The 22,707-nt window shown below is 43.3% G+C and overlaps 1 protein-coding gene across 1 annotated transcript; it reads right to left on the reverse strand.

Moving 5' to 3' along the window:
* Nucleotides 1-6,408: 6,408 nt before the first annotated feature.
* On the reverse strand, nt 6,409-22,092 carry LOC133156865 (glycine receptor subunit beta-like). The gene is made up of 10 exons (XM_061282926.1): nt 21,425-22,092; nt 18,349-18,492; nt 16,481-16,587; nt 15,349-15,416; nt 12,713-12,939; nt 12,094-12,176; nt 11,878-12,018; nt 11,040-11,192; nt 8,649-8,950; nt 6,409-7,575 (listed from the first exon to the last, which is right to left on the reverse strand). The coding sequence occupies exons 2-10, from the start codon at nt 18,471-18,473 to the stop codon at nt 7,282-7,284; spliced, it is 1,500 nt and encodes a 499-aa protein (XP_061138910.1). The 5' UTR covers nt 18,474-18,492; nt 21,425-22,092; the 3' UTR covers nt 6,409-7,281.
* Nucleotides 22,093-22,707: the final 615 nt, after the last annotated feature.

The following is a 22,707-nucleotide window of genomic DNA, read 5'->3' on the forward strand; positions in this document are numbered from 1 at the left end:
CAACTAGGTCAAGGGGAAAACATGCAAGAAATTAAGAAAACTACAAGGAACAAAATAAATAAAAAGGAATATAAGAGGAGCAAAAGTAAACACCATATGGGAGAAAATGACAGACGGGAATAATAAAACAAAAAAAAAAGACAGACCGGAATGATAGGGTGAAAACAAAAATCAACAAGAACAAAGTAGAAAATGAGGGTGAAGGGAACAAATAAAAAGCACCTACTTTGTTCTCAACGCAACACCGCATGCTTATTGCTTTTAGTACTGTACAGCGGCCATTGATACTTCAGATGAAGACAGTCGGTTCTGCCCACCATGGCTTGCATCCTGGCCTCCTGCAGGGCAGCATCCTGGTGAGAGGTCGTGTTGGATTAGTGCTCACCCCGTGTGATATACTAGGTTAGCGCGCTAGGATGCTACAAACACACACGCATACACACACACGCTGGTACAACAATCTATGTTATGTGACCTCTCATATTGTTTAATGATCTTTGATGACCATTAACAAGATGCTCGTGTCAGAATTATAATTAGGCTTCAAACGATCCAGGAGCCGATGAACGCTCGAATTAAAAAAAAAAAAAAAGACAACCGATCGCTTATCAGAAAATAGGCCTGTTCATTCATTCTTTTTTAAGAACTTATTTGCTGTATATTCGACACCTGCTATTTGCAGGGGATTGGGACTGGCCCCGCCCCAAATAAAACTGACACCCAATCAAATGTGTTGGCAAAATAAATGATGAAAATTCGCCCAAAACTTTGATGAATATCAATAAACAAAAACACCCCCTCAAAAAAAAAAAACAGACTGTACATGCTGAGAAACCTTGGATTATTAACCATGGCAGCAAAGAACATCATTGGGGTGAACGAGATTTTGTTTGTTTCAATGTCTTACTTTGTGCATCCTGTAGAAACTGGATGTCCTCTCGGTTTGGGTCTTTGAAGTTGAAGCTTTAATAACTTTCATTTACAGTTACAGGTAGTACAACATTGACTCCTCGCTCGTTCTGTTTAACTATAACTCTCCCGCTCTCTGTGTCACGCCCTCTCACTTCCTCCGTGTCTTAAAGGGGTAGTGTCTAATTATCACGACACTACATCTCTCCTTTTCTTTTAAATGAAATGTCTTTCCTTAGTTTCAGCTTACTTACCCTGACAGAATGTACAATTGAAATAAAGTGGTTTCCAAAATACAGTCATGTAAAATTGTGATTCCGTATTATACTATGAATTCAAAATCAGATATACAAACACTTTAACAAATAACTAAGCTTAACATCTCTGAGCAGTACTGAACACACATTACTCTTGTGTCGATAACAAACATAACGGTGGCGAGAATTTGTCAGTGTCTCATCACTCTATGTAGCCTTTGCTATATCTCAGTGATGAGTCTTTGAGGCGGTCGTCTGTTTACCCTCACAGGGCGTCGCCTCCTGGTTTCAAGGTTAACGTGTTCAGGATCACCTGCTTGTCCATTAACACTGTCGTCATCACAGTTATCACCGTCTCGTGTTGTGAATGGGACTTCCGGTCTGTGCTTCAAGAGTTTGAAGTGCGATCTATGTCTTGTGAGTCTGTGGTCATGTCTCTGTGCAGTGACCATTGTTCCTTTCACTGTGATGACTTTGTAGGGGTTTGGGTTGAAGGGTGTCACAAGTTTTCCTGTCTTCCTCTGTTGTATTAGGACAACATCACCCTCCTTGAGCACCGAGTGTGACGCGTTTCTCCTTTCGTCCGCATACTCCTTCATTCTGTCCTTCCTCAAACCATCTGTCCGACGGAGACCATCATCACTGGGGGGATGGGAGATGGACGGTAGCTTTATATTTATGGGGCGACCATAGAACACCTCAGCCGGAGGCCGGTTGGTGGTATGATGAGGTGTCGCACTGTAGTTCCTGAGGAACTTGTATAGCTCTTGTTTCCACGGCTTGCCTTCCAGCGTAGCTGTGTGGATCGCTTTGGTCAGAGTCCTGTTGAATCTTTCAACTGCAGCGTTGGCCTGTGGCCAGTAGGGGGTTATCTTTCTGTGGTGGAATCCAAGGTATCTTGCAAAGTCCGAAAAGTCCTTGCTTGAGAATGGGGGCCCGTTATCGCTTTTCACCACTTTTGGAATTCCCACTGTTGAAAATATTTTGTCCATGACGGGGATGAGTTTGCATGCCGATGTGGATGGCAAAATCTCCACAAAGGGAAATCTTGAATACTCATCTATGAGGACGAACAGGTAGTCACCTGAAGGAAAGGGGCCACAGAAGTCCACCGCAACATCCTCCCAAGGCCCCTGTGGGAGTTCAGACATTTGCAGCGGTTGATGCTCAGTCTTGGGCGTGGATGATTGACAAGGAAGGCAGCGGGATATCAGTTCCTCGGTTTGTTTGTCTATCTTCGGAAACCAGACTTTCTCTCGGAGTAGCTGCTTAGTCTTGACAATGCCTTGATGTCCCTCATGAGCAAGTGCGAGTGCTCTGGATTGCAGGGTCACAGGCATGACGAGTCTGGTGCCCTTAAGAACGAGGCTGCCTCCATCCACCGTCGTAAGTTCTTCCCTAATGTTGTAAAATGTCCTCAGAGTTGATTGATCAAATTGCGTGGCGTTGTCATGCAGGCCGTCCCAGTTACCTGAGTGAATAATTCCTACAACATGTTGTAACAGTGGATCACCTCGAGTCTCCCGTTTCACTTCCTCCAGTGTCATCGCTTTGGGTACCGCATGCGCAGCAATGAAAGAGACATGCATTTCAGTGTCCACGTCATCTGTGATACTGGGCGTGTGGAGCGTTTGTGGGTGGCGTGACATGTAGTCTGCCGGGTTTGATTTTCCAGGTTTGTGAACAACTTCGAACTTGTAAGGTTGCAGTCTGAGGGCCCACCTTTCAATCCTAGCGGGAGGCTTGGACTTTGGGTTGTTGAAGATGAGCTCCAGCGGTTTGTGGTCTGTGATCATAACAAATTCAGCTCCATATAGGTATAAATGAAAATGCTCACAACTCCAAACAATAGCCAGCGCCTCTCGTTCGGTTTGAGAATATCGCTGTTCCACTGGGGTCAGAGCTCTACTTGCATAGGCTACGACGTATGTTTTGTTGTCCACCCTGTCAGTCTGTGCCAGGATTGCACCGAGACCAACTGGACTTGCGTCCACAATGACCTTTGTCCTTCTCTCGGGGTGAAAGTAGCTCATGACCGGACTGCTGATCAACCTGTCTCTTAGTCGATTGAGGGCCTCCGTATGTTCCGTCTTCCATGACCACTCTGTGTCCTTCTTTGTGAGCTCGCGCAGCGGTTGGGTAATTGAGGAGAAGTCCGGGATGAAACGAGCGCTGTAGTTAGCCATCCCCAGCAGGCTGCGGACCTCACTCGGATCCTGAGGGAGTGGCATGTGTGTGATGGCTTGTATTTTCTTCGGGTCAGGTGAGATGCCGTCCTTTGAGAAGATGTAGCCATAAAATTCCAGAGACGTCTTGTGGAACTCACACTTATCTCGATTAATTGTGAGATTGTTTTCATGGAGTCTTTCGAAGACTTCTTCCAGGGAGCGGTCATGCTCTGCAGGGGTGGTTCCAAAAATGATGATGTCGTCGCTGAAATTTCTGACTCCCCGTATTCCATGGAGCACATTTTGGATCGTGTGTTGGAAGACCTCTGCTGCTGAAGAGATTCCAAAAATGAGGCGTGTGTACCGTCTCAGTCCAACATGCGTTGAGAAAGTAGTGATGTATCTGGACTCAGGTGCTAGTTCAAGTTGGTGATATCCTGCATTGAGGTCCAGCTTCGAGAACATGGTGGCGCCGTTGAGATCATGCACGATGTCATCTACCGTAGGTGATATGTGTCTCTCCCTCTGGACAGCTTTATTCGGCAGGCGCATGTCTATGCAGAGGCGTAGTCTCTCCGGGTTTTTTGGTTTCGGTGACGCCACAATGGGTGACACCCACGGTGTTGGGCCTTCTACTTTTTCGATTATGCCTTGGTCCTCCAAGCTTTGTAATTCCTCCTCCACTTTCTTCCTCGTGTGAAAGGGAATACGACGGTGGGGCTGGACAACTGGTTGCACACTCGGGTCTATGTGCAATTTGACTTGGAAGTTTTTAAGTTTCCCCACGCCAGAGGTGAGCCTTGGATATTGTTGGAACAGCTGATCTGCTTTAGACATGTCCTGTGGCACGGTGTGGTTGGAGAGCACCACATGTATGAGGCCCAGTTTAGTTGCAGTGTCATGTCCCAGCAGTGAGCCGTGGTTTCCATCAACAACGTAGAACGCTGCCCGAGCTGTTCTCCCATTGGCAGAGACCGTTGAGGTGACCTTACCACGAAGGGAAAGGGGAACGTTTGTACCATAAGGGTATATCCTTTTGCCTGACTGCTCGAGTTTGAGTTTCGTTCTCAACGCGCCGTAGGCTCTTCGATCCAGGAGATTAGCTGAGGCTCCCGAATCAACAAGAACATCAATGCATTCACCAGCTATCATGACTGACCTCACTGGTGGTTTTCTCCCCTCCGCAGCTTCAGTGACAAAGATGTACTCATCATCCGCGCTCGAGTCATCAGCCGCGAGATGATTGATGGGAGCGGTGTCAGCACCGTCGGCAACAATAGATTTAACTTGTCTGCGCCTGTTAGGCCACGACACCTCTCGTGTGCTCTGTGCCGGTTCCATTTTCTGGCCATGTTGACGGTGTCTCACCTTTATGCCAGGGCCGGAGAGACAGCAGCGGGCGAAGTGGTTGAATCTTCCACACGTCCGACACTGTAGACCTTTCGCTGGACATGCTGCCTGACCACCCTGATGAGGAAACGCACCTCCACAATTCCTACATTTCATCCCTGGCTGATCCCTACGGTCCATGTTTTCCATACGGTGTTCAGAGGTGGACCATCCTCTGCGTCTTGAATTGAGCATGGCTGCAACATGTCCAGTATCTTGATTGTTTTCCATGCCAGACGCCTGAAGTTCCGATGTCTCGAAAGCTCGGGCCAGATCCAATAGACCTTTCAGAGTCATGTCCGGGTCCCTCAGTGCCCTCCTCCTGAGACGTGATGATGTGCAGCAGAGTATTATCTGAGACTTAATTTCCTTGTCTACATTAGTGAATTCACAATTCTGAGATAGCTGTCTCAGTCTGGTGTGAAAAGCATCAACAGTTTCACCTGGGTTTTGTTTCGATTGTCTAAACACGTAGATTTCATATTCTACATTATGACTTGGACTGAAATATTCGGTGAGTAGTTGTACTGCCTTATCAAAATCACCTGGTTGGCCTCTTTCAGGAAAAGTCTCAAAGATATCCTGCACTTGTTCCCCAGCGTAGTACAGAAGCATAGCCTTTTTTCTTGTTTTATCAGTTATGGCAGCCGCCGTGAGAAATGTCTCAAATCTCCTCATCCACTTCGTCCATTTCAGGGAAAGGGAAGCCGGCTCTGCATGTACATCAAAAAGGGGAAATGCGGGTAAACCAGCCACACCAGCCATCGTTACAATAGGTTTTGTTCGACAGCGTTTTCTTTTCCTTTCCACAGGAATACCACTGTCCACGTGTGTGCGTAGCCGTTGCTAGCCCCGATCCAGCAGGCAAACCGTTGTGAGCGGTAGAAACTCCGTCGCGGGGATCCGTTCACGTCAGTCGCGCAATATCCTCGTCGCCATTGTAGAAACTGGATGTCCTCTCGGTTTGGGTCTTTGAAGTTGAAGCTTTAATAACTTTCATTTACAGTTACAGGTAGTACAACATTGACTCCTCGCTCGTTCTGTTTAACTATAACTCTCCCGCTCTCTGTGTCACGCCCTCTCACTTCCTCCGTGTCTTAAAGGGGTAGTGTCTAATTATCACGACACTACACATCCTATCAATGACGTCATTGGTGGATCAGCCAATGACATGACAACCCATCACTGAAAAAGCCAGCAGCTTCACCACAGTTCCAGCTTCCAGGTTGGCCTCCACCTTTTTTCATTAAATACTGACAACTAATAAATCTTAGTGTGAATGACAGAGGAGGAAAAGCGTTTGCCAGGAGAGAAAGGGGACAATACTCGGGTCAAAATTTCCAAAATTGAAACTAGCCGTATTGTGAAATCACCTTTTAGGATGAAGATCCACTGTATTCGAGCATCATCCACATTTTATCTAAAGGAAAATTCAACTTGAAAGAACACTGGTACTGAAATAGAAGTTTAGTATATTCCCAGACTGTTTCAACTAATTAAAGATCACATTTACAAAAAGTAACCACCTGATTCTTCCTCTTTTTTTTTTTTTTTTTTTGTAATGGAAAGGAACATCAGTCCACTGACCAAGAATTTAAAACTTGTCTCATTTTCGGGGTGATATCAATGATAAGCATCCCGACAGCTTTCGGTGTGCATCACGTTCCGTGAAAAGTTGTCTTTTTATTAAGCTTTTGCTTGCAACCCGCATACACAGGTGGAAAACATCACAGTGGAGGGGTGGCAGTGGGGCCTGTCACTCAAGAGCAAAAATATTAGGGAAATCCCCCACCCGAGAAAAGTCATTTAAAATGCCTACTTTGATATTCTACTTATACTATGGTCACACATGCATGCGTTTCCCGGCTTTAAAAAGCATGCAACGTAACAACGGAACGTTCTGCTTGAGAAAAAAAATAAGCTCATGATAAATAGAAGCTATGTACATGTTATATATATTACATATGTATATAAATATATATAAACATATATTTATATATACTGTAAGCCAGGGGTGGGCAAACCTTTTTCCCCAATTTGCACATTTCATTTTCATAACAGACACTGTCCCAGATATGAAAATACATAAAATTGAAATTATAATTAATAAATAAATGTAATTTAAATACACTTTTCAACAACTCAATGCACCAATTTAAAAAAAGTGAATCTAATAACTTAGATGTTAGATATGACAATATGAATTGAGAGTAACATTTTGGGCGTGAAAAATATATTTTACTGAGTTTTGGTCGTGACTAAAAGTGCTATGAAGTGCTGTGAATATTTTCCAGATGCACGGCCGAGATTACTAGCCACACTTAGCCCACCCCTGATAAAAACTATTTTTTTATAGAAGTGTGCATTTGGCAAAGCTGTTGACTAAATCATCAGTAGTGATGATAAATAACATTTAGATAAGATAAATAGATTATATAGTTTTAGTTTTGTACGAGTGGGATTAACACGCTTTTGATGGAAGGAAGCACCGTTTTTTTTTGTTTTGTTTTTTGGGGGAGGGGGGCATGGGTGGGAGGTCAGGGCGGAGGTGTCGGCGATCACAAGTAACAGGACCAGTAGATGACGTTGAAGAAGAGGAACGTGAAGGGGAAGAGGGCCCGGGCGTACAGGTCCACCCTCTTGGCGGCCGACGGAATGACAGGCTTGGGGGGAGGGGGTTTCTTGTTGTTCTTGGCCTGTGATTTGCCACCGGCGGCCGTGTCGATGGGCTTGCCGTAGCAGTCAAAGTTCGACAGCTCAAAGTCCCGCGGGAGCGAGCCCACGATGCTGAAGTCGTTGGTGCGCAGGTCCGACTTGGAGGTGCACACTTTCTTGCAGCGTGTCTCCGCCACCTGCAACCATGCACTGATGTCAATGTCTGTTAACATATGAGCTACTCAAAACTACTCTTATAAATTAGGGCTGAACAATTCATCAAATCCAAATCGACAATTGCAGTAGAGTGGATCACAATTTTTAAATCGCATAGGTAGTATTTGGGTGGTAAAAAACAAAAAATCTGATATTATCTATTGGATTTGTGAAAAATGTCTAAATGGAGTAATTGACACTGGGCAGAGGGTAGACCTTTGGGGAACTCCATCTATGTACACTAATGCCAGTGACATTGTTGCCAATGGAATCGGCCATTGTTCTTGGTAATTTCACCACCATCAGGATGAGGACATCTCTCAAGGCCTGCCTGGTGAACAGCACGTAATCAGTGGAAGACATAAAACTCATTTGAGCTTCATTATGTTGATTTGCTTCCGACAAGCATCGCTCATTAAAGCACAATGAAAATGGTGTAATTCTCCTCGAAGAAGACTGAGGTGGACTCCTGAGGAGTATTGGTTTCCATTAGCGCACAATTGGATGGATAAATGACAAGCACGCGTCACACTTCAGTCACACAGACTGCACAAATTTTCTAATCCATTACATTTGACTGTTTTGCATTTAGATTACATCTGAGCCTCTTGTAACGAATCCTCATTCTAACGTAGCAGCTTTGCTTGGAACCCCAACCCTGGCTTTAAATGCAGCTTTGAAGCCTTAATGCCACTACTTTGTGAAGCTCCTAACCTGGTTTGCAATTGTCATTACAAATCCTAATTTGAAACCCTAAACTTGAAGCCCATACCTGTACGAATCAAATTTGGAACCCTAGCTTGTGACCCTAAACCTGGCTAGAAAGTTTCGGCTTAAAACACAAAAACTTGTTACTCCTAAAACCTCTTTTGAAACAGTGACAAATTAAAATTAAAATTACATTTATTTGGATAGCAGAATGACCTGAATCTAATTCTTGACTGTTTGGCTTGGCAGATATATAGCTGTTGGGCTCTCGCCTGTTTTAGATTTTAGTTGCGTGAACGTGAAGTATAACAACTCATTCGAGTGGGTGATAGCTTGATGTACTGACATGCAAGGTGCTGACATGGAGCGGCGTCCCCCCGGTTCCATTGACGGTGTTGTTACTGGCGGCGGCGTTGGCAGCGCCCTTTCCCGCCGCCTTCTCCTTGGACGCGATCCTGGCCTTTTCGGCCTCAATGCGCTTCGGGCTGTTGAGCATGACCTGCACCACGGCGTACTCCACCAATGAGGCGAAGCCAAAGAGCAGGCAGGCGATGAGCCAGACGTCGATGGCCTTCACGTATGACACCTTGGGGAGCTCCGATGCCAGAGACGTGCACTCGGAAGACAGTGACAGCACTGACAGGATGCCTACAGGTGAGAAAACAACATGGATGGTAACTTTTGCTTTATAAACTTAACTTGAAAACGATAGTTACTTAAACCTAACTAGACCAGTTGAAACACGAATTTAAAACCCCAATCTAGATTTAAACACTAATCTGAAATATTTACCAGTACCCTGGTTTGAAATCGTAACCTTGTCTTTAAACCCTCATTTGAAACGCAAAGCCTATTTTGAAACCATATGCATGAAACCTTCAGACTTGAACTCATAATTTGAAGCCCTAACTTGAATCCATCAATATAAACCCTAAACCTGGTTTGGAACCCTCGTTTAAGTAACTTGGAAAAACTATAAATTGGCTTGAAGCCCTAATGTGAATCCCAAACACCAGCTTCAAACCCTGAATTGAAATCCAAACCCTTGTGTCAACCAATAATTTGAATCCTTAGCCTAGTTTGCAATCCTATCATACAGTTGTATCAAACATCCCAGCAATGTGATACAAATCAGATTTTTATGCATTGTGAACGTAATGCGGCCAAACTTGTGTGAGCAGCATTCATGGTTTGTGTGAGCATACACTCGTGATTGTTCCTCTACTTGGACGGCCTCAAATAACCTGCTAATGTCTTTGTTGGGTGTAGCCAACCAGATTGCAGCATAGGTTTGCATTCTAACCCCCATTAACCAGAGTCACTCCCCTTCTATTAACAGAATGTTTCTGCTGGGACTCTAATAAATACATACAGTGAGCCTCCCCACCCATTATAGAGGCTTGTTTTAATCACACGGCAGCTTCTTTTCCATGAGCTTAAAGCAGGTGGCTACATTCCCTTAGTGCCCAAGTACAATTTTGGACACACATACACAACCCCTTCCACACACAGACACACACAGCACGCGGAACAAAATGAGAGTGGCAGCACACACCTGAGTGTTGAGTGACCTGCAGTGATCCCATTTAGAGAGGAGCGAAGAGGACGCGTCCATGCGGAGTGGAGGTGATGATGACATGAGGGAGGTGATGATGGACGACTGGAGGTAGGATGGAGGACATCATGACAATGCAAGTCATGCACTACTACATACGCGCCTGTGATGAAAGCCGTACTTTGAAATAGGTTGAAAATGTCATTTCAACCCCAATCCCTGGGTTCAAATGTGGTTTGAACTCGGGCTCAAAACCATACTTTGAACCTTTACCTGTGGAACCTTGATTTGAAACAAAAACCCGCACGTTTGATGACAACCTTACTTTGAAATATTAATCACGGCTTGAAACCAACATTTCAAACCGTACCTCTGCGGAGAAACCCTTGTTTAAAATCTTACCTCAGGCTTGAACTTGTTCTTTGAAATCCTAACCCTGACTTGGAAACTAGATTTGAAACCCTTACACTGGCTTGAAACCTTAACCCAAGCTTGACAACCTAATCTTTCCTCACAACCTCTGTTTGAAACTAGGAATGCTACAAGGTAGAGGTATCGGGCCGATACCAGTCTAAATACCTTAGGTATCAGTTACTCGTGGACGCTGTCAATACCAGCCACCGATACTTAAGGCAAAATCAAGTAAGTCCTCCTTGGCGGTAATTGGTGGTGTATTGCGGTAGTCTGACACCTGATGTGCCTCAGTACACTGCATTTCCCCATAGTTGTTACTTGTGTTTCGTTTTGCTTTAGTTTTACTGTTGCTTTTGGAAGCCGTCTTATCGTCAACAAGACAATGTTGTGCTTCGGTTGCTGTTATCTTTTCAAGAATTCACCTGCCCCTGAAAGTGTGTATGTAGTCCTTGGCCTGCTTTGCTTTGTGAAGGACTTCAATCCCATATGTCAAGCACATCTGTTACGTATTGATCAATGGCATTCGGAGGCGCGTGCATGCATGCCTGTGAGATAAAGTCCTTCATGGTGTCTGGATGATTGATGGTGCGACATCAGGTATAAGAGAACTCAGTGATCCGCCAAAACACCCCTCTCCACCCCACAAGACTTCTTTCTATTTAGTACATTGTGGGCTTTCACACCTTATTTACCTTTATAACCTTTGAATGTTCCCGCTGGGATACTTATTCATATTTTGTCGGCGACCTGGGAAAAGAGCCTCCTTACCCAACGGAACTCTGGCAGCGCTGGCGTCGGGGTTGATCCAGAAGGACAGCCAGGAGAGCACCACGATGAGTAGCGTGGGTGCGTAGACACCCATCATGTAGAAGCCCACCTGTCGTCGCAGGGTGAAGATGACCTCCACGCACGTGTAGTAGCCTGCCGGATCACAAACCAGCATTTTTAGGTATTACTGTAAAAAAATTGAGAACGCTCCTTGATTTACTATCAATAGTATCATTACCATTGGAGTCAGGAGTTTAACTTTTTTTTTTTTTCCATTTTGATCAATTACAGTGAAAAATAAATTGCACTTTTCTCTTCAACATGTGTCAATTTTTATTTTATATCCAGTGCTGCCTCACTCTTGGCTCATTCCTTTGAAACGTTATCATTATTGCCAAGACATTAACAAGTTAATTTAATTAGTTCATTTAAAAAATTAGACATTTAATCTCACTTAGCTATACGAAAACTACCACCATTAATTATGTATCTGATAAATGAGGAAGGCTCAATCCTAATACTTGACTCAAATAGAACATTTTTGACTCATTCTTTGCTAGAAATAGAGTGAACTAGAGACCTTGGAATAACGCATGTACGTGTGTACACTCTCCATTCTTTGGACTATGAATTCAGTGTACCTACATACTAAGGGGCCTCCACGTCTGGCCTTTATCATGTTGTCTGAAGTGTTCAAAGGGATGTGTGATGTAACATGAATCTCAAATCAGCCTTGTGCTCCCTCCCGCCTGTCTCAAACACACAGAGGCAATCTCTGTGTCTGGCCTTGTTGCCGTGGTAACCTGCCTCCACTGCAATGACAGCACAACAGCGGTACCTGTCCCCGAGTAAAACTTGGTGCAGTTGCCGTAGTCTATGTCTTCCTGTCGGATGTCAAACTGGGGTAGGGCGATGGCGTCCATCTGCACGGGGTCCCCCGTCTGCCACATGAACTGCAGGTCGTCCGTGGTGTAGCCGACTGAAATGACACGAAATGTAGGTGTGTGTGGCTTTAAATGTTCCTAGCTTCTTTTTTTATATTTATGGGACTCACAGCTTTCCAGTTGCATTTTACACCTTTGAGTGTCCATGGGGAATAACGTCAGGTCTAGCGGACAAGACAGCGTGACGGACAACCTGCGGGTTGGAGGGAGACATTTTTAATGCCATCTCATTTGCGCCTAAGCAGGGGACTCGTTTGTGAGAGATTAAGAGCGAGCATCTTCTAGATCAACAAACTATGAAATTACAGCCGCACATGATTACAACCTGTCTACAGACGCCTGGGGGAAATTATCCAACTACCTTATTACTTTACTTTTAGATGTTGCAAGGATAATTGTGCACTACCGCACAGTCAAGTCGACTCACTGGACAAACAGATTCATTAGAAAAATCGTCATAAAATTTGCAAGCAGTGAGAAATATTATGATGAATCCTCCAAATGATCATTTGAGGCGGTGCTTCACCAATTTTAGGCATAGGCAAAAAAAAAAGCTTCATAATTTTACCCTTTTAGGATACCAATAATTGCTTCATCAAACCAAAAAGGCCAAATTCATGTGCAATTTCAGACTTTTTCATGTCCTGTTATGAAAGAAGCACTTTGCCAAGTTCACACCGATCAGTAAAACATGAGATTCCATTCCTATAACTATTCAACTTGAAATACCTCATACTGATGAGCACGTCACCGTTGCGGAAGATGAAGAGGAGGATGTTCTCCTGCGTGACATCGTGGAAGTTGGCGCTCTTCTCGTTGGCAAAGAACAGGTCTGGCTTCCAGAGGCATTTGAACATCTTGGGATCCACGGTCAGCGAGTCGGACTTGAAGTCCTGCGGCAGTTTGAGCCGCGGATCGTTCCAGCGCTGCCGTAGGAAGATGTTGATTCGGTAGTCCTGCGGATAATTGCATGCATCTTCTGGTTATCTCTACAGGGCAAGATGAGGAGCAATTGCAATCATTACACAACATTGATATTGGAGTTTATTAATTGCGAGTGACTGTTAGCTGTTGCATTTGGTTCGATTGCGCAAAGTGGCGGAATGACTAAAAAACTGTCAAGGAGAGACATCGTATGAGTTGACAGAGTATTTCAGTTGAATCGGTAAAGGCTAATTAATCCACTGGCACAGAAATTTAAATGAATGAAATAAAACTAAACTCAAAGCCATTCCATGTAAAACATCAGCAATATTATTTTTCTATGCACTATTTTGCATCTAATTCTGACTTGAAATTTACCCCAAAAATGTTAACCTAATTCATAATCAAAATTTACAAACTATGTTATCTATAAAACCTAATGTGCGGTAAAAAGAAAAAGCAAAGACATTTTTGAAATTCCGCATCAAAATAGTTTTAAGCCATAGTACATAATCCGTCTCTGAAAAAAATTACTGTCGACCAGTGTAATCGTTAGTTGCATCCCTAATTTCTAGTCACTATGTTTATTTCGACTTTGTAAAGTGGCGGTTCCTATGAATAACGGGCAAGTAACGCTCACGTTGCAAAAAACGCCCTTAGTCAAAGGCCTCGCGGACGCATGCGTTTCAAACTATGTTCACCTGCTCTTGAGCTTTGATCGCATCACGTGGCCACCGTGGCAAAGATTGCCAAAATGTGCATACGTACGTACATAGATTATTTGTCTTGTGAAGTCAACCCTGCACAAACACACACACACACACACACACTGCTGACTTCATAGAAGCCCCGCAGCTGCACACCAGACGGCCTCTTCACATGCACACACATAACCCCTAACAAGCTGGACCTCGGTTCTGTCCTTCCTGCTCCGGGCCAATGCTACTACCAGGGGAACACACACATACACACACACATGCATACAGAAAAAGAGGGTGATGATGTGTTCTTCTATTCATGTTTGGCCTGTTATTGTGAATTGATTGAAAGTGACGAGAGCTCGAAACACACATGGCCTTTTTGGACCTCACTAGGTTGTTTTGACCTTCCGCAACCCAAAGTGGAATATTGTGACTATTGCGCCACCTGTTGCTTTGTGATGAGCTTGACAGGCTGGATGCACATTTACAAGTATTTTGGAGCAGGGAGTCCTGTTTGTCTTCGATGTGTGTTTAGCGATTTTCTTTCACATTTCAATTTCACCTGGCCAGGGATTTTTAGCTCTGTCAGCCACATCTTGCATCCCCTGCCCAGCTATCTCTCATCGCCACAATTTGTCTGTTTTCTTTTTTGGCTTGTCAGGTCTTTGTTGTGTGCTTGTTGTAAGTAGTGTCATTTCAGTTTTTTTTTTTTTTTTTTTAGAGATAAAACAGAGGAATAAAGAATACTTTGTTTCATGTGAGGCTGTTACACGAAACCGCTTCAAAGAATTGAGTCGGCGTGCCAAAACTGTAAGTATGTTTCTCCTTTCGAGAGATTTCAAAGACATGCTGTCATTTCTTCAGGTCCACTCAGGGGCTGCTCTGACACACCTTTCGCCTTTGTACAAAGGAGCAAGCCATGGAACTCAATCTTTTCTTTGGCTCGGAGTCAAGCTTCCCTTCTGGAGGGATTTAACACAGCCAGCAAATCGCTAAATTGAGGCGGTGTAAAAGAAAAACAACTGCCACAGCGTGGAATTAGTCATCCTCGGAGCAAAAAATAGATGTGCTAACGGCAGCATGGGGGGGGGGGGGGTTTGAAGAATGGGAAGAGGGTTGTCGTGACATTGCACACCCAACAGAGGATGGAAATCTCATATTTTCAGGGTTTCGGACTCTTTTGGGTTTATATCTACTTTCCTATCTTTTGAAGGTAGAGGTCGGATGCTGTCTATGTGTAAGGAATTTCTGCAACGTCACGGTGTCAAAGCGTACGCAGTTGCAGTTGTCCCTTCACCCCTGTCATCATGGTAACGAAACCTTCTTAAATTGCCGGATATTTGTTGGTCTTTCAGATTCAGAACTTGCTGCTGAAGAGCAAAATTCACAGCAGGTGTTGGATCTGCAAATGGTCCAGTTTGAGGTCAAATGACTTTTCCTTGAAAGGTTCACTTTTAGTGTATTTCAGGTTCACCCCAAAAGTCCAATACAATTGATTCTTTTGTGAGTAGGCAAACATATGTACGTATGTCTACTGTACGACCTTTCTGCAGCTATTGTTTCCTGTGACGCACTGTCCTTGAGTCCCATCTCTTCATTAGCATTCAAAATGTGCTTCCTTTATCAGAAATGAAGCCATCCATTGAGCAAGGGCGTAGGAATTTGCCCTCACACACATGCAATAAAGCACTTTTTCAGGCCCGACCGAGTGAAATATGGCTCGACAAGATGAATGCTCACCATGGTCGTCTCTTGGATGGAGCCGAAGCTGTTGATGAAAATGTTCACTCGGTCTTCCACGGGTATTCCTGCGTTTGAAACAAAAGATGGCATCAGTGAGGTCATGTGGTTTGCTTTTAGATATGTTCTAGTAGCTTGAAATCCTGATCAAAGCAAGATGTTTTATAAGCATCGGTCAAAGGAATGCACAGTTTCTGGAGGGATCATGACACGCTGCTAATGGATGACTTTGGGGGGGGGGGTCAGTGGAATGGAGAGCAGATGTTTTGCTCGCGGATTAGGCTGGCGGAAGCATGGGCCCGCCGACAAGTCTTGTCAAGGACAGAGAGTATCAGCGGATTGACCCGAAGACGACCGTTGAGGACATCAGTCTAAACACTTGCTAGTTTTTCTGGGACGTTCGTGGCTGGAGGCTAAAAGTTCATCGGACCGCACACTGTGAAAATTTGTTTTTCTGACAAATTATTTTGAAAATTAATCGGCTTCACCCCTCAATAGAGACCTTGCACCACCGATTTTGCCAACGAGTTGGCTTTACAATAATGATAGCTCCAAAGGTGACAAGGAAAGAAGGTAATGTATGTACCCATTGTGAAATCAAAATCACCATGGGACATTAAACTGGAGAATTCTAGAGCTACATCTTTTTTAAATATAAAAAACTGCACTTTGTAATACTGTAAATGCATACAGCGAAGAAATTAAAGTGTTTTTGCCACATTTGCTTTGACTGAATGACTATTGGGACACTCCTTATGGTGTGCACGCCCTGGCCACCCGAGGGCAGTACAAGAAAGACATTGATGTTGATAAAAATAACAACATAATAATGTTACAAAAAGCAATTAGAGAAAGATTTGCAAAATAAAGAAGTAATGAGCTATAACAAGGAGAATCTGATCTGAAAATGTGACGCTGACCATCTTGAACAATTCTTTTTCACTCCATCATGTTCGAGCTGAAGACATCTCTGAACACTCGGGCTCTCGTGAACATGCGCTTGGAGTGAAAATGAATCCAGACGAAGACGTTCCGAGGAGCTGTTGTGAAATTAGCATGACACCGGCAATCCGGCGGCCTTCGTAAAAGCCAGACAGACAGATGGCGGAGATGAAGAGGCATTCGGACTTACCTTTGAAGTTGGGCCGTATTCTGGGATCGTAGCTGATCAGTAACCTGTTCAAGATGTTACTGGTGGAATTGGCAGGCACGCGGGCCAGATCCTCGGATGACAGTTGCCTGCAAAAAAAAAACCCAAGAGAGAGTAGGGCCGTCACATTCCAACTCTCCACTCTGATTCAATTAGACCTTCAGGAGGGAGTACCAGTGGTGGATTCCATTAGCGTCTGGCTGAAAGGCGACCACCCAAACAATGGGAACGGACATCAACTAACATGATCTGTCCTCCACTAGAGAATATCTGGATAACCTAAATAAAATCTGACAAACCATGTCTAAATTAAACTACGTCTATATATTTAGAATGTCCAATATACAGTACAAGTAGAAAAATAAAATAAAAAATATAATAGTATAATATAAAAATAAAATCCAGGCTTCTTCTGTCTCAATGGCCACTCGCCTTTTTGCAACATTAGTATTTGAAAAGATATAATTCAATACATCTTCTTCAAGAGATTTGGTCACGTGTATCTGATGTGAAAGCAGATGACAAATTAGTATGTGGAATCGAATAACCACTTTCTGAGTCATTTGATCTGATTGATGGTCTGATCCGTGCTTATCAAGAATCTACACGTCCCCCCCAAATAATCCTCTTTTTCTTTTGAAGCTAGCCGCTGCAGCAACATATAAAGAGGGTGCGGATGTTTGGGATGTTTGGATGGCGGAGGCGGAGAGGCAGCAGAAGCAGGTCTGGCAGGAGAGCAGAGAAGAGAAAGCTTCCCCCCCCCGTGGGTGGCAATGAAAGCTCCTGCCAAGAATCCTCGCACCCCCCCTTCTCCGAGCACTTTACATGTCATTATATAAACGTTATCCCGCACACAAAATCGGTGTGAGCGCTCTGCAGGAATGTTGCGCGCTGTGTGTGTGTGTGTGTGTGTGTGTTGTTGTTGCCATGATCAAAGTAAAACACATAATTCCCCTTCGATAACCCCCCCCCCCCCCCCCCCAGCCTCACTCATATAACAAGCACTGCAGCTAAAGTGGAACCAAGTGGCTCCACAAAAGACGTGAAGAATGTCATACAGCTTACACTACATTTGTTACCATTTAAGGCAGCTTTTTGATATACCGTATACACAGTATACTTACGGCAGACACATCTATATAACCCACAGGGCCTGTTGGAAAATTGATGAGCCATTGGCTGCTTTAGTTGCTCAAACAAAAGATGTCAGATTCTTCCATTTATTTTTCCCACACGTCATTGCCAGGCTTTTTGGGAGCCAACTTTCACTTCATGGAAAAGAGCAAGTCACGTCAAGCTGCGTCAACTTTTTTTTTTTTTTATCATTTCAAACTCATTTTACACTTGAAAATAAATGCATGACAAATTATTGGATTGTTTTTCTTTGAAATGGACTGTAAGACTTTCTCAATTTTTTTTACGCTTCCAACTAAGATCCTCCCTGGCATACAAAGCTCGTCTCTCAGTTGAAATGTCACCAATGTGCAGGATTCCTATGAGACGCCATCTTGTGGCATCTTGGGATGGTTCAGAAAGAGCGGAAAACTGCAACAAGGCGAGTATTTTTATTTAGCGAATAACTGGGGATGCGTGCCAAAGGAAAAAATCTTAAATGGGTGAATTTGATCATCGTAAACGGCAATTATTACTGTGGTCATTTTATTTATTTCTTCTACATTTACTGGTCACACACTGTAATGTACTGGTAAAACTAGATCATCCCCTCCCACCATCTGCAGTTAAGTCAATAAGACCCCTTGTTGGAATTTGTAGAGTAAATCCAACTCATAGTAATAGATGCAGCAAGTTCCAAATGTTGTGTTGCTCGTGTGTTTGCTTGCTGTACTTACGACGGGCAGTAAACCTGCTTCCCTTTCTTCTTTCCCTTCTTGGTTCCCTTCTCTTTGGTAGACACTCCTTGGAGGCAAACGCACAACACCAGAAGGAAGACCATCAGCTTCCTCTGGACACCCATCTTGCGTGTCGAGTGGAGCCTGACCGGGTACAAAAATACAAATTAGGACCTTTTAAAACCATCTTGAGACTGCCATGGTTGAGCCGTCAAGATGGAGGACAAATCAAACAGTGATATGATCTTCACATCCACACAGCCAACCTTATGCCCCAAGCTAGAGATGACAAACACAGCATATCTATTAAGGGGCAGTTGATGTATGCAGTAATGGGAGTCATAAATCAACCGTGTGATGTATTCGCCATACAGTATCGTGATGTCGCAGCCAAACTTGCATTAAGCATCACAGTTTACTGTCTAGACTCCAGACGGACTCTCTTGGCCTGGACCTTTTTCACAACCTCCTTGCTGCTCGTTCATCATCATATTCATAAGTGGACGTCGTGGCCATTGCCCAGCTCAACACCTTTTAATTCTCCCGCTCCTCAGCTAGGTCAATGCCGTTTCATTAATTAGGACAGGAGTTGGATGTGTCTTTCTCGTACTGACCTCCATTGAGGTCAAACGTGGTAAATCTGGGGCAGAATGGTTTCCTCGGCTCGTTAGGTAGTTTTCCTTATTAGCTTATTAGCATCTGTTCCTTTTTACTTATGTTGCAGGTACCACAGAAAGGTAACATGATTCTTCTTCATCTTTCATATATGCATTCCTTTCACAAGTTTCCCTAATGACTGAAAGTTCTCGTGTTATGAGCTACATTCAAGTGAAATGTGAGGCAAGACTGATAGAAAAGTTGCAGGTGACCGTTAAAATGTAAGTAATGACAAGTTGCGTTTGTTATTCCACCTCAATGCTGACCTGATGTTTTACTCTGAAAAAAAAAAAATATTTGAGTGTGCTATGTTTAAGGTAAGCTCTCATAAATTCATAGAATTAAAGGAGACACAGTATTATTAATAAAAATGTAGCAGCCCAAATGTTGACGAATTGATCATTTCCTAGATAAACTCAATGAAGGGAAGTGTTCCATTCAGGCTTTCAATTAGGAAACAATTATTGCTTTGTTGTCAACATCAGCCAATGCCGGTAATAGAGTGCACTTCATAGAAAGAAAAACACTTGACAAATCATTAAAATGTCGCTGGACATGCCTTCAAGCCTGCGAGCCAAGCAGAAATCTTTCACAAGTGACTTTGCCTCTGGCTAAAGTCGTCTCTCTGCGACCAATGAACAAGATCGCCCTGGTTCTGTTTGATCCCGTCAGTGTTTCGTGAGCTGACTGGGTCACACAGAGTGACAGACAGATAGGCATGAGCGGTATAAAGATTTCAAGGTCAATAACATATCACCACATTGATACCACATGGGAAAAAGAGCTACTGCAAACATTAATAGTTAATGGACACTTGCACTCCCATCTGTTCAGTATAGCTGCCATTTACTGGGGATTATTTGGATGAGTTCGTTTGTAGGAATTTTCCAAAATACGAGGCCTTGAATTCAACCAAAAGGGAGACTTCCTGTTTAATTTTTTTGGAAATCCTACTATGACTCCAAGACTGTTCACCAAAACCAAATAATATTAAAGCTGCCAGCAAATGGGCCCTTGCACCCTATTTTTATGACAAATCCTTAAAATGATCATCAAATTTTGATGCAATGCAGTGACTACATTATACACCATTGGCAAAAAAAAAAAAAAAAACCTTTCCAATTCAGTATTCCACATCTGTGTCGACCGTCAGACCAAAATGTTCAATTAAGGATGCGCAATGTCACTTTTTTAGTGCCATACGTAAGATTGAACATGATCAAACGTGATAGTTTTTTTTAAAGTACCGTAATTTTCTGACTATATGTCGCGTTTTTTTCATAGTTTGGGTGGGGGGGCGACTTATACTCAGGAGCGACTTATATACATATATATGTTTTTTTTCACTTTTTTGGCCATTTTATGGCTGGTGCGACTTATACTCCGCTGCGACTTATAGTCCCAAAATTACGGTAATCAAAAATATTGCCTCATTAAAATCAATATAAATAAACGATTAGCGATAAATTAGCGATAGGCGAGTAACGATACCTTTATCAGTGCCCATACTAGCCTTATTTCAAGGTATCGTACTCAAGATATCTGCATCGCCCGCCCTTTTAGTGAATGTTTTAGGATCAGGAACTATATAGATATTAGTAGAGTACAAATTGCCTCTAACTTTGTGCAATTCTAAGAAAATGTGCTATATTGGGGTATACATATATAGGGCTTACTTTAAAATGATTTGGCATTTTTTATTGAGGGAATTTTTCTGTATCAAAATTACTATTTGTCAGTGCTTGCTATCGGTGTCAGTGAGTACTCGTACTGGTATCAGTTCGAAAAAAAAAAAAAAAGATATAATGAAAATATACAAGAAGAGATCCATTCACATTGCCACTTGACATACAAGAAGCACAGTACCATAATAAGAGGAGTTTATATTGCTTATTTATAGTCTATATTTCTTATAAAGAAAATTATTTTAAAAAATAATAATTTGGGTGCATGTGCTAGTGCTGCCAAATAAAGCATACATTTAATACAGTTAATATGCAAGTTGATACAAAAATATCAGGCACACCTCAGTGACAAAACTCTGCCATGTATTGGAGGAGCATAATGTGTACATTTTGGACCTTGACGGAGGTCAACTCTCAAGTGCCTTTCCAGTCAAGCAAAACGGCTCTTACATATAGCTTGAGCAAGTGTACTTAATGTCATGACCAGCTTGGGTAGAACTAAACAAAGGAAAAACCACCATTACAAGTGCACACGTGCAACAGGGGCTGCTGCATTGGAGACCAAACAGCGACCACCATGTTGGGGAGGGATGAGAGTGGAGAGGGGTGGGATGCCAACACACGCAAAGACGTACACAAGGATCGCCCCCTCCCTCTCTAAAATGGCGGCCAGCAAGCGTCACCAACGTAAACATTACGAGCATTACGTCAAGACATTTCGTCGGATTCGTCACCTGTCAGACGTTTGACGAAAAACTCCCCTCCGGACCAAAGCTTGATGGGGCTAATTGTTGTTAACGGCGCCTTCCCGACCAGCCGCTGCCGCTCCTTTCCATCCTCCTTCCCCCGAGGGGGCTTTAAAGCGTCCTTCTTCCAGCAAGCTTGTCTTTAAAGGAGAGTCACATCATCGCGCCTAAACGGCATCTTGGCTGCGTTACTGCAGTGTTGTTTTGCTTCTTGTTGGGTTTTTTTAGAGGGGTGGATCAATTTGGGCAGGTCAAGGAAGACCAAGATGGAGGCTCACCGGATGGTTCGCGCGCGCGCATCTGTCATGCATCATGCGCAGTCCCGGCTGCGCAGAAGACCGCGTCTCATCAGCACCACGGAGAGAGAACGCGCCTCTGGCCCCGCCCCCTCATGCGTTCCCGCTGCTGCGAGGTGATCACGGGACTCGCTGAGGACGAATCACTTAGCGAGACACGGACGCACTCCACGGTCGCTTCAGGCGCATCACTGAAGCTAGTCATGGATTCCGTGCTGAAAACAGATTCATTGGATCATACATAATGTATTCATTGGTGTGTTCATGTGGATTTGATATATACATTGGACTTGGACATATAAACACGTTTGGAAGAGTCACTCGGGTATTTTGTGAGGAAAACTTGTAGTTTCGAATTGTCCCTGAAGGTGACGCATGTCGACAATACATAATAATAATAATAATAATGATTAACATGGAAAATATGGAATTATTGGAATTATATATGCAAATAGAGATATTGCGCAAATTGCATTTAAAATAAATCAATTCACTTGAGATTTCTAAAGGGCTTCATGAAAAAAAGGTTCTATTTCAAATTACACATTCTAGGAAAAATATTTCAATTATTACAAGACTTTTGATCATGTAATGATCAGTCGGTCTCATTAAAGAATAGAGAGGGTCATATTTAACCCTCTCGCCATATTTTGCACACCCACTGATATAACTAGATAATATATTTATTTAACTCCTATTTGAAAATAATCATTCAATATTTCTTGGACACATAGTCCATCAATTACATTAGTTGGCTGTATGACTTTAGCCATTTTGCTTTTATCAGATTTCTCGTGTCAAATTGAAGACAATTTTCTCGAAAGAGAATTGGCAATCTCTTAAAAGAGCATTTGTTTCACAACTTTATATGCAACGAAATGTTCATTTTTCATCACGTCACCTTCAAGATGTTCTTTAAAAATGAATAGGATGCTCTCGGAGAAGCATGCTAATCCCTGAATGTTGACAGACCAA

The sequence above is a fragment of the Syngnathus typhle genome, linkage group LG1, assembly GCF_033458585.1.
Source record: "Syngnathus typhle isolate RoL2023-S1 ecotype Sweden linkage group LG1, RoL_Styp_1.0, whole genome shotgun sequence".
Taxonomy (NCBI): domain Eukaryota; kingdom Metazoa; phylum Chordata; class Actinopteri; order Syngnathiformes; family Syngnathidae; genus Syngnathus; species Syngnathus typhle.